We start from the raw sequence: 12342 nt of genomic DNA on the forward strand, positions 1-12342 counted from the left end.
GCCTGACCCAGACTAACTCGATCAATTCTAAAGGTTATGAGCCTAAGTCTATAACAGTCTTTTCTAATGTGCAAATCTTAAAATTGCTGAATTGATACACAGTACAACAATGGCGTACATGTATTTATGACTTGGAATGCATACCCAGTGTAGCCTGTAGGCTGCTTAAAGCATGGTCTGCTAACAGTTTCAGAAGAAATATCATGTTTTTCTTATTGATCATCATACAAAGTCAAGTACTCATACTATTTTGGACACAGTATTACTCTAGCGGGGAAATGATTTCCTTTGCTTGATACAGTGTAATTCTAGAAAAGTAGGCTAATACAAAACTTTTGGGTCCCTGGATTGTGAAGAAAAGGGGGAAAAGATGTGTGTGTGTGTGTGTGTGTGTGTGTGTGTGTGTGTGTTGCTACCAGATATGTTTTATTGTGTTGTAATGTTATAATGTCAGGGATGGTAATTATCTACAAAAATGTCTACCATGCATTACATATGAATCTATGTAATGTCCATAGTTTTGCATATACTGATTTTTCCTATTCTTTATTGTTCCATATTAATCTATATTGTACATTAATTTCTCCTACTCTATTGTAATATGAGAGAGAGCGAGAGAGAGAGAGAGATTTTACAATGTTTTATAAACTTGTAATTTGGCTTCATGCTACGTTACTCTAATCCTCCCCTGTCTCCTTCCTGGGGAAGGTGGGGGGCTTGGACACACAGGTTGATTGATTGGTGATGTAACTGTGTTTTGGCACGTTGTAATCCACTCCTTCCCGATGGAAGAATGAACCCAACAGCTTTTTTGGAGGGAAACGCCCACTCCCGAATACAGAGTTATCCCTCCCTTCTTTTGAAGCGAACATCCAATCCTCTTCCGCTCCTTAGGTTGCACAAGCAGCTCTTTAAAAGTACACCACAATACAATCCTATCTAACATTACATTACCACACGCAGAGGACCGGTTTCTCACGTGCGAGGAACATGCATTTGCAGATGTGAACTCCGCGTTGAAAGACTTTGCAAGGGACTTGATCAAAACTTTTTAAGCAAGAAAACAACAAGAAAAGATTCAGACAATGGCACCTCTGAATCATATTATAAATGTATGCTGCAGGAGTTTGCAAAGCGACCCGCTAAACAGGCAGTTGTCCCTCTTTTTGCGCGCTTTGCACAAGTCAGCGGCCAGCAAGGCGTTACGGATCTCCGCGGATGGAGAAGAGGCGATGCCCGAGGGCTCGATCACACCGGAGGCTGTCGGCGAGAAAACCAGCATCAAGTCCCTGAAGGAGATGCCCGGACCCAGCACCACATCCAACTTGATTGAGTTCTTCTGGCGAGACGGCTTTAGCAGAATTCATGAAATCCAGGTAATCACGTCTGTTTGTCTACCTTTAGGTTTGCCCCTTCGTCCGACGGCCCGGGGCCTGTGTGTAGATACAAGTATTCAAGGTTAAGTCGTATCTTTGGCCTTTTTCCCCTTGGCAAATTTGATATTAGACTCAGTCTCGCCGCCAGCAGTTTTTGCCACCTATGCGTAAAATGGCACGGACTGTTGCGTAAAAGCGCATCAGGAGTCTGACCACTGGTCAGCTGTCCCAGTCAAGGTATGTTAACCCAGAGAGTTTTGTAATAGCTATATTATAGAGTCAACTAAAACACTGAGAGCTGGTTGCTCGGACATGGATTAAGCCTAGTCCTACACTAAAAACTTTACACCGATGGCGATCTCCATTGAAAATGAAATCCTAAATCAAGAACTAGGCTGAATCCATTTTCGACCAACCAGCCCTGAAAGTTCGTTTACTCACTTAAGGGTGAACATGGTTTCAGCAGGTAGGCTTACTACAAAAGCGCTTTGATCGCAGTCAACAATTAGAAAAGCTTCGAGTGGGAAAATGTGCAAATTAGTTTCAATCACCATGACAAAATCAGGCTACTCCCTATTCTTTCCAAGTGAATACGCGACGCTAAAGTAGACGATAGTCTTATCAGGATAGGCTACCGGTTTCGTTACCTCACAGAGTAAATCAGTGGGAGGCATTGTATGAATCTGCTTTTGTAAATGGAAATGTTTTTATATAATGTCATCTAATCAGCCCCATTTTCTGTCTCTGTACTTATAATAAAAATAGAAGATCTGATGGATATTCACACCTCCTGTTTAATTAAATTTCTTTCTTATTTTTTATTGTATTTTCTTCTTCTTCTTCTTCTTCTTCTGCTTCTTCTTCTTATTATTATTATTATTATTATTATTGTTAGGATTATTATTATTATTATTATTATCATTATTATTATTATTATATTTTTTCAAACATTAAGTAGGCTATTGGTATTGCAGGCTAACTCTTATCAGTGCTATTTTCTATTTCTTCCTTACCCACCCCACCCCACCCCAAGGGCTTGTATTTTCACATTTCCATTTTTTTTGTTTTTTTTGTTTTTTATTTAGCACAGAAAGCATTGTATGGTATCTACTTACTGACATTGTTCTGTAAGAGTATCAGCATGGTTTGATTTCCCATTTTACTGTAAGTTACACTTGCATAAGAAATGTTTCTTCATTTGATGTGGAAATTTAGGCCAAATGACAGTGAACGGATGGCACATGTAGGCTGATAACAAATCATTCTCTGTATTAAGAAATTGCACTTCAAGCAATATTTGAAAAATGTTGTTCCAAAATTAGATGTCCAGCATCATTACAACATAAAAACAAATTAAGGTACTTTTGGATGCTGGGTAATGACTGAACTGACAACACTCTTACAGACTAGATCCTCTGGAGATATTAAATGATACATAATAATCACATTAATAACTTTTAAGCATACTCCTCCAATATTAGCTGACCTCAGGATCTGCTGTCAGCACTGGCATTCAGGTTTTTTGTTTTTCCCAGTTCTATTGATAATTATAGACAGGAAAATATTTCCTTGTTTGTAGATTTTTGTTTGTAGAACATTTTTTAGACTTTTAGGTTTTAGGTAGGTATGAAAAGTAGTGATTGGAAGCAGCAGAATAGGGCAGCCAGTTTTGGTGGATTGCCATTCATAATATATAAATATAAGATCTTCTATTAAAATATCACTGTAAGAAATAAATATATATCAAAATGTAATATATTAACAATAACATTGTGTTGCTGAAAAGTACTCCATAAACATGATCAGTTATACATTGATACTATAGGGTATTTTCACTATTTAAATTATACATAGCTAATTACCATACCTAGCATTGTGATCAGTTACAAAATTCATACTTAAGCTCAGTAATGTAATTTTATTATAAATACTCAGCATAATAAAATTACATTACTGAGCTGAAGAATGGATTGTGTTACAGTTCAACCCAACAAGTATGATTGAAGTTTGATTTTAAAAGGGGCTGTGGCTTAAGAAATGTAGCAGAGCTATGAGATTGTGACATGTGAACGCTCATTGAAAATTAGGTTTGCTCCAGCTCCTAACAATATCTGCTTGAATTTGTGTCAAAGAAGCAAGAAATATGAAATATGACTACTTATCCATGCGTGTCTAGCAGAGAGAATGATTGTGTTGTGGTCATTATTGCTTTGTAGAATGAACACAGGCAGAAGTATGGGAAGATTTTCAAATCCCGGTTCGGACCCCAGCTGGTGGTGTCGGTTGCAGATCGTGATCTGGTGGCTCAGGTGCTGCGGGCGGAGGGTGTGGCCCCTCAGAGAGCCAACATGGAGTCCTGGAAGGAGTACAGAGACCTGAGAGGCCGTTCCACAGGCCTGATCTCAGCGTGAGTCCCGTTCCGCCTTTGACCTTTGACACCTAACTTCCAAAATAAGCCACTCAGAGGGCCAGATAGGATGATAACTCTAGTTTCTGTGTTTTTGCACACATGTGTGTGTTTCTGACAGAGTGTGTGTGGGTACAGCACAAAATTTCTTGAACTAACTTGGTATCCATGCTAAATTTAGAGTTTCATCTCACTGTTGTATGTGTAGAAATGCCTGACAGGGAATAAGTCTGGCCAATTTTGTAGTGTGCATCGACCCTCAGTGAAAAACCACAGTGTGCATGCTGTTTTAATTCTAGTTTGCATGCTCCTTTACTTCTCAGTAGTCTACTTTTGTATGCCTATGATCTTTGAAATACTGTACTATAGTTTCTGTACAATAGTTTAATTCTTCATTAAAACAATCTTGCATTAAAGGAAGACAATATCTGCGAAAGCTCACAATTCATCTTGTCTCCTGTATGTTGTTGTCCAGCGAGGGAGATGATTGGCTGAAGATGCGGAGCGTGCTCAGACAGCTCATCATGCGTCCGCGCGACGTGGCGGTGTTCTCCGACGACATCAACGAAGTGGTAGATGACCTGGTGAAGAAAGTCTGTATGCTGCGCAGCCAGGAAGCTGACGGAGCGAGTGTCTACAACGTGAACGACCTCTTCTTCAAATATGCCATGGAGGGTTGGTAAAGAGCGAAGGGGTTGGGTTGGTCCCAGGGTGGGTTTGAGTTGAGGGAAAGGAGGAGAGAAAGTTGGAAAAGGATAGGACAGGTGCAGTGTAGATGAGGGGGAGAAGGAGGGAAGGCAGGCAGGAAGAGATAGAGAAAGACAGAAAATAGATGGTAAAATTAGTAAAATGAGTGTATCTATACTCTAACCATGATATTCAGTACTGAGGCTTATGTTGTAATGCTCTCAGACTCAGGATTGTCACATAGTGATACTTGCCAAGCACTGACATTCCATAGACAACTGCTAGAATTGTCACTGCTGTATTATTTATCCCAAAAAAAAATCATCTCCTTGCCATGTTTGATGCAGAAAAACCTTATTTTCACAGACAAAGGCACCTCTGAGTTTGTCATTAACATTAACAGACTCCAGTGACTCTTACATGTAAATATTACAAAAAACGAGTCCTGGGCAAGAAATTATTGCAACAGCTCTTCTGGGCAAAGAATCAGTGTAGCAGTTTTAGTACAGAAAAGAAGTACAGAATAGATTGTTGAAACTCTTTATTCCTCTTACCTCTTCCCTACCTTCGTCTTTGCAGGTGTGGCAGCCATTTTGTACGAGTGCCGGCTAGGCTGTTTGGAGAATGAGATTCCCCGGGACACTCAAGACTACATCACCGCGCTGCACCTCATGTTCAGCTCCTTCAAGACGACCATGTACGCCGGGGCAATCCCAAAGTGGCTGCGGCCCATTATCCCCAAACCATGGGAGGAGTTCTGTAACTCTTGGGACGGCCTCTTCAGATTCAGTAAGTAGTTTACACATTGTTTTCTTTGAGAACTTTTTGGTAGATGTTGCCGCCGTTGTTTCCGGTGAATTGACTACTTACACCTCAGTGGGAGTGCTCTCTTATTAAGATTTGCTGTTTTTCTGAAAGACCGAGAATGTGGTTAATAAAGTCTTAGCTTAGCTTTCATGAATTCTTGAAAGAATTATTTTCATTCCTAGAAACAAGTGGGACAGAGAAAAATTGTGTCCTACATGCCAATTTTTTTGTTTTAGGCTTTGTTTTCAGAAAGCCATTCTCCAATTCAGTGAGTTGGTGCCAAGTCCTTTGAAAAGATTATTGTAAAAGCTCCTTAGATGCGTAAACATGTTATAGTAATGACATCACCATTGTCTTTTTTTAAATAAAAAAAACAGTAAAACTTAGATTTGGTTAAGAATTAGCTGAAATCTTGAGGATAAATCGTTTAGCATCAACAGAATGGAATGCAGAATTGCATATAAATCAATACTGCTGTGCTGTACTGTGGGAGTATGGGGTCCCTCTGTTACATAACCTGTCCTCCCCTCTGTTTCCTCCCCTTTACTACCCTCCCTCATCTCCGTCATTTTTTCTCCGTCTGGTCCCAGGCCAAATCCATGTTGATAAGAGGCTGGGGGAGATCAAGGCCCAGCTGGAGCGGGGAGAAGAGGTGAAGGGGGGGCTGCTCACACACATGCTAGTTACCAAGGAGATGAACCTGGAGGAGATCTACGCCAACATGACGGAGATGCTGCTGGCCGGGGTCGACACGGTGTGTGTGTGTGTGTGTGTGTGTGAATTCAGGGAGAAGTGTCAATGCATATGTGTAGAGAGGGGAGGGTTTGGTAGAGAGTATTGTGTGTAGTTGAGGAGTGTAGAGGTGCAGTGAGTGTGTGTTCAGCGGGGTGTAGGGGGCGCTGTGAATTGTGTGTGTGTGTGTGTGTGTGTGCATGTGTGTCAGTGTTGAGTTTCAAGGCTTGGGTTTCTGGCGCCACATCTATGCCTGTGTAGCTGTGCCAGCGTCAGGTCAGAGCGGTGAATCGGGGGGTTACAGAGTATCCCACTGACAAAGTTGTTCTCACTCAGATTTAGTTTCTTCTCATTTGTCTCTGCCTGTTAGATCTACACAGGGGGGCTTTTGTCTTTTTCTCTACCAGACATCTGTGTTAGGCAAGTGTGTGTGTGTGTGTGTGCATGTGTGTGTGTCTCCACATCATACAGTATGTGGGTCAAACAGTGCTTTCAAATAATTGTTACTGTTGGTACCAGATGTTTCTTGCCACATAAATGAAAATCCAGCGAGTGACAGAAAAAGAAAGATGATCTCAGGAAATTATTCGAAAGTCAATTCAAAAATATTTCTCTGTGATTGAAAACTTACCTGCCACTATCTGAACTGTCCTGATGCAGTAAAAGCCCTCCCATATTGTACTCTAAGGATGTAAAAACACACTCAAAAAATTATTTGGAAATGTTATTTGACTCTGTCTGTTACGTGTGTGCGTGCGTGCATGTGTGAGTATGTGTATGTGTGTCTGCTGTGTGCACAAATGCATAGTTATGGCTAGATTTGTTTTGGGTGCTGTCAGATTAACGAGAATTATCGAGGTAGGGGGTTTTTGCGTCGAGCTGGGGCCACGGGATGAAAGGGTGTGTGTGTTTTTGTTGAACTTGTTGCAACGGCCACATCCCGGTAGGGGGTGGGCTTAGCTGAGCCATTACCTGACCTCATGGTGCACTTGCCTTTACTCAGCACACACAGGAGCTGTCGAGACACGTTAGCCACAGCCAGAGTTATAGCACAGGCTGGGCAGAGGTGAGATGAGGGGGGGGAGCCTGAGTAAGAGGGACACTTCTCAAAAAACTGTAAAGACGAGGGTAGTGGCGTGATGAGGGGGAGGGAAGAGGAGCCGAGCGTGAGACGAGATTTTGAAAAAAGGACAGAAGATGTGGGGGGGATGGAGAGGAGAGCGGGTGGAAGCCATGTACAGCTGTGTTTGGATGAGTTTTCATCATATGATTCCTCTTTGGCTTTGTTTGAGGTGTTGCCAGAGTCTGTGCCAGCTGGGGTTGATTAGGAACAAATGGGGTTGGGTGGGGAGTGTGTGACGGCCGAGAGGGAAAGAGAAACTTGGGAAAGGCAGAGGGGCGAGGGGAGATGGAAGAGGCAACAATGAAAAAGATGGTGGTGAGGGGGCGGGGGGGCATAAACAAGGGGGAGACTCTTGGGCAGATATTCTTTTCATCCTTATTCAGTCCTCTGGGAGACGTTGACCTCGGACTGGCCTATGGAGTCTATTCACTGTGATGTTAGCAATAACAAGATCTCCAGATATATCTATTGAAATGCATGGGTGTAAAAGTGAGGAGGCTGGTTGGAAAGTGGATGACAGGAAAATAATTGGTTAAGAACTAAGATGAGATAGTGCGGTGTGGTAATAAGGCATACAGCACAGTCAGTAGCAGCATGGCATGAATACAGGGAAGATGATCGCCCACATGTGCTGAGTAGAATTTCAGTGGTATTGACGTGCGGGCACATTTCTTCTCAATGAGTCAGAAAAAAAATGGGTAGGACAATTATGGCCAATGAGATAAGCAACTGAAAGACACATGAGAGTGGGAGGGGTTGGTTTGAATAAAGGAAAGAGGAAATTAAAATGATGAGGGTTTGTCTGAGAGGAAGGGAGAGCGTGAGACGAGAGGTGATGATTGAGACAGAAACCGATAAGGAGCGTGCTGTGGAGAGAGAGTGAAAGATTGGGCAATGTACTGGGAATTTGAAGGATAGAGGGAGATAGCACTAATGTAAGCTTACATACTGTACTAATAGAACTCTATTATCTTAAACACTGATTATGAATTATATTTTTTTGTATTTTGAATATCCATTACATTCAATCTATTATATTTCACCTAAATTGGATGGATGTAAAACTGTTAAGACGGGCGCAACTGAACATGTTTATAGAATGTGCAGCAGTCAGTTGAGAATGGGTGAGTGAGATGGATATGACTGATGTAAGCTGGGGATAAGGAGCTGAGAGTGCAGCTGGTGATGTGACCTATAGTGTCACCACCAGTACCCCCCCCCCCCCCACAGCCCCCCCAAGGCCCCCCCAAGCCCTCCTCTGTTTCCTAACACTTATGCAACATCATACAAGCTCTTATGTCAGCTCATAGTTGAAGTCCTTGCAAAACACCTTTCAAAACATCAAGAAAACAAGGCAACATCTCTAAAAGTCTCAATGATGCTTTTTGATGAGAGTTAATGGAAGATATAATGAACCATCACACCCAACCTAAATCCAAAGAGCAATTAATACATTTTCTTAAAAATAAAATACTCTCTCTCTCTCTGTCCGCTTGTCTCTCTGTTTCTCTCACCACTCTACCTCTCCTAGACGTCTTTCACCCTGTCGTGGGCCAGCTACCTGTTAGCGCGTCACCCTGAGGTGCAGCAGCAAATCTATACGGAGGTGACGAGGACTCTGGGACACGGGGCCGTCCCCACAGCTGACGATGTGCCTCATCTGCCTCTTATCAGAGGCCTGGTCAAAGAGACTCTCAGGTGCAGATTGCATGCAGCCCTCAACTCTCCCAACTTGCTATCTGTTGTTGTCTCTCATGTTGTCATGTTTTTTGTTTGCTTTCACTTGAACTGTTAGAAACAATTTAGCAATAGATTATGTAATGGAGTGCTTGCCTTTGCCCCATATCTCCCTCTCCATTTCTTTCCCTCTTTCTCTTACCTTGGAGTTGTTGAATAACAGTCTTTGTGTGCCCCTCCCTGGGAGCAGGCTTTTTCCAGTTCTCCCTGGCAATGGACGGATTACCCAGGATGACTTGGTGGTGGGCGGATACTTCATCCCCAAAGGGGTAAGAGTGATACGGAGCCTCCGGGCGACATAATAGATGTGGGTCCGGAGTGTGCATGTGTTTAAGAAAAAGCTGTCTTTAAGAATCAGCCAAAAACATTACAGTGGAACCAGATGTAACATGATCCTGCATTACTCATGCATCTCTCTTTGTCTCTCTCTCATACAAATGCATGTGCAACGGCCAGCTGTTTTCATTACACCACTAGCATTTTTCTCTTTTCACTTTGTTAGACTCAGTTGGCCCTGTGTCACTACTCTACATCCTTGGATGAGGAGAATTTCCCTGGTGCTTCAGACTTCCGGCCTGATCGCTGGATACGGAAAGACACCACAGATCGTGTCGACAACTTTGGCTCAATCCCCTTTGGCTACGGCATCAGAAGCTGCATCGGCAGGAGAATAGCAGAGCTGGAGATGCACCTGGCACTCGCAAGGGTACGGGATTACATCCACTCTTACCCACAAATGTACACACACACACACACACAAACACATACATACACACACACACACACACACACACACACACACACACACACACACACACAAATCTGGCCACACCAATTTGTCCACAAATGTACCTGTAAGCATACCCACTTACAAATCCACTCAGAAAACATTTGACTTTGTTTATGACAGTGAATTATACCGGTTGATTGACAGTTTTGTGTTGTTTTCCTTGTTCAGCTCATTCAGAAGTTCCACATTGGCGTTTCCCCTCTCACTGCTGATGTCAAGGCCAAAACCCACGGCCTGCTCTGCCCTGCTGCTCCCATCAACCTGCAGTTTATCGACAGGCAGGACTAGACACATACTCTTCTCTTGAAGGTCTACTGTATATTTTACGTTTGTCACTATTAGAGGGTTTGAACACATCTGCTTTTTAGTACGCCTTCCCTGTTGGATCACAAATTATCATTGCCGGTCTGTGACTGAGGTTTTACTCAGGCAAGAAATGTGTTTTACCTTCTACTGTTTGATAGTGAAGAGGACACAAAAAATAGTACTGGAACAACGATGTAAAGACAAAAGCTCTGTTCTTTATTTGTTTATTGTTTGTAGTTACTTAAAAACCACAGCAATGTGTTTGGACTGTTACTCCTTCCATTCGTCCTATTTAAAATAGTGAGTGGAAAAATGTTTTATAATCTAAATACTTTACACTGTATCTTTTCGCATGAACGTGCATGCATGTGCACACACAAACACAAAGATTATTACTTAATCACATTGTGTTGTTTCCTCCCCGTGTTTGAGAAAGCGATTCTCTGAGAATGTTGAAGGGTGACACTGAATGTACTGAAGACGTGCTGTTTTATGAAGTGTGGTATGTTAAATCACTTAAATGGCATTGCATGTTTTCCATCAAAGTATATCCGTTATACATTAAGCATACAGTTAATTGTTAAAGGGGTTTATGCATAGGATCACAAAGGAGTAGGACATTATAATGCTGGCTGAAAGATTTTGCAACAGAAAGTCCTTTGGCTCATTCTTTTTGTTTTTGTTGTGGTTTTTTCCCACATCCTGTGAGTTCCTATATAGATAAAAGATGATGTAACATAAATAAAAGCCTGGCAGACAAAGTAAGTGAACCCGTATTTGGTAAAATTTCATTTAAACAAAATTTAGCTTAAAGTGTGAAATACATGGTTAATTAATTGGGCTGATATCAAGCAAAGCAGGCCACAAGTTGATAATGGGCCATTCATGACAGCTAATAAATTAGGCTAATGTTCTTAATGAACTCAAGAGGAAGATTAGCATAGCAAATTAGCACTGATTAATGAGCCATCATTAACACAGAGCATAAATAATGAAATGTAATGACTTATCTGGTGTGTCACATAATGTCATAATAGGGTATGCAATGATGAAAACATTTCTACAAACTCTCTGGTTTATATATTGTTTGTATATGAGTACAAGCAACAAAAACAACAAAGGTTGGTTAAATCATGATTTGTTGAGAGAGATATTGTATGTTATTGAACAGTTTGTTGAAAAGGGGAAGCGAAGAGGTGTGGGAGTGTGCCATTTTGATGGGTCACACTGGTTTGCATAGTAGAGGAAAACGGAAACATTTATAAGTCTATCTATTTATCCACTCTTGTGTCTTTCTGTTCCTGTTTCCTTTTTGTAACCTGTACATTTCTACTGTAGTTCCAGTGAAACTGGGAGCCAATAAAAATGATCTAATGATTCTTTTAAACAGTGTGTGTCATTTTCTGTCAAGGGATACAAACCCAGAATACTTGTAAAAAGTCAGTATCGGCAGTGTATTAAATATAGAGATGACCAAGCAACAACTCAAAGTATCGGCTATAGATCCATAATACTACAGTCATAACCACTGAGCCATGAAAGAAAATACGGAATATCAACTGTAGAGGAAAGCTCTTTGCTCTGTACCTTTTAAGATTTAAGACCTTTTAAGATTCAATGTTTAAGACAACACAAGAGATTTAGAGTGTATAGAAGGTCAATGTTGCCAGGAAAAGTAAACTTTGGTGTCTACAGTTCAGGTTGATGCCCTGGTTGATGTGAACATTGAATGCTAATTTCTGACACAGCAACACAGCGACAGACATCCTGTGAGGGTGCAGAGTTAGCAGTTAGCTCGTCCCAAGGTAGATGCACTTGGTGCTGTATCCAAGTGTTGAACTGCTCAGTGTCAATTAATGAGTAAAGAAACCAATTCAAGCATTTCATGACAAAATCACAATCGTTTACACTGAGATTGAGACTGCATTGAGATTGGACATGGGACAAAATTCCGCATTTACTCTGGTTGGGGTCTATCAGTCTCAGTCAGCCTCAGTGGATTCCTTAGCCAAACTGGCAGAGCTCCTCTCCCCATATGTAGGACTGGAATTAATAATTATGGGTGAGAACTAATAATCATGGGTGACTTTAACTTTGGCTAACAAATGCCTTGGATAACCTTAAAGGAATCTGTGGTGAATTTGGCATCACCCAACTGGTTACAGAGCCAACCAGGCGTAATTTAAAAAATCAAATAAATTAGAGGAAGTTACTGCCAATGGTGTTTTTGTCCTGGAATAAGTGACCACTGCCCAATTGCATGTATAAGACATGAAAGATTGAAAAAATCCCAACCCCAGTTTGCAGTTAAGAGAAACTTCATCAATTTCTATGAACAAGTCTGTCTTCACGATCTCTTTCATAGGCAATTATCTTA

At 41.5% G+C, this 12342-nt stretch overlaps 1 protein-coding gene across 1 annotated transcript; it reads left to right on the forward strand.

Moving 5' to 3' along the window:
- Positions 1–965: 965 nt before the first annotated feature.
- Positions 966–11327, forward strand: cyp27c1 (cytochrome P450, family 27, subfamily C, polypeptide 1). Its single transcript, XM_071915021.2, has 9 exons — positions 966–1376; positions 3593–3783; positions 4259–4458; positions 5050–5259; positions 5868–6031; positions 8664–8830; positions 9060–9138; positions 9372–9575; positions 9828–11327. The coding sequence occupies exons 1-9, from the start codon at positions 1086–1088 to the stop codon at positions 9945–9947; spliced, it is 1626 nt and encodes a 541-aa protein (XP_071771122.2). The 5' UTR covers positions 966–1085; the 3' UTR covers positions 9948–11327.
- Positions 11328–12342: the final 1015 nt, after the last annotated feature.

The sequence above is a fragment of the Centroberyx gerrardi genome, chromosome 1 (assembly GCF_048128805.1).
Source record: "Centroberyx gerrardi isolate f3 chromosome 1, fCenGer3.hap1.cur.20231027, whole genome shotgun sequence".
In the NCBI taxonomy this organism is placed as follows: Eukaryota; Metazoa; Chordata; class Actinopteri; order Beryciformes; family Berycidae; genus Centroberyx; species Centroberyx gerrardi.

What these genes read in the sequence shown, in the direction of transcription:
- cyp27c1 (XM_071915021.2), top strand. Translation starts at nt 1,086, where the DNA reads ATGGCACCTCTGAATCATATTATAAATGTATGCTGCAGGAGTTTGCAA. An exon ending in GATACTTCATCCCCAAAGGG is followed by an intron (nt 9,139 to 9,371) that starts GTAAGAGTGATA and finishes TCACTTTGTTAG; the next exon opens with ACTCAGTTGGCCCTGTGTCA. An exon ending in TGCACCTGGCACTCGCAAGG is followed by an intron (nt 9,576 to 9,827) that starts GTACGGGATTAC and finishes TTCCTTGTTCAG; the next exon opens with CTCATTCAGAAGTTCCACAT.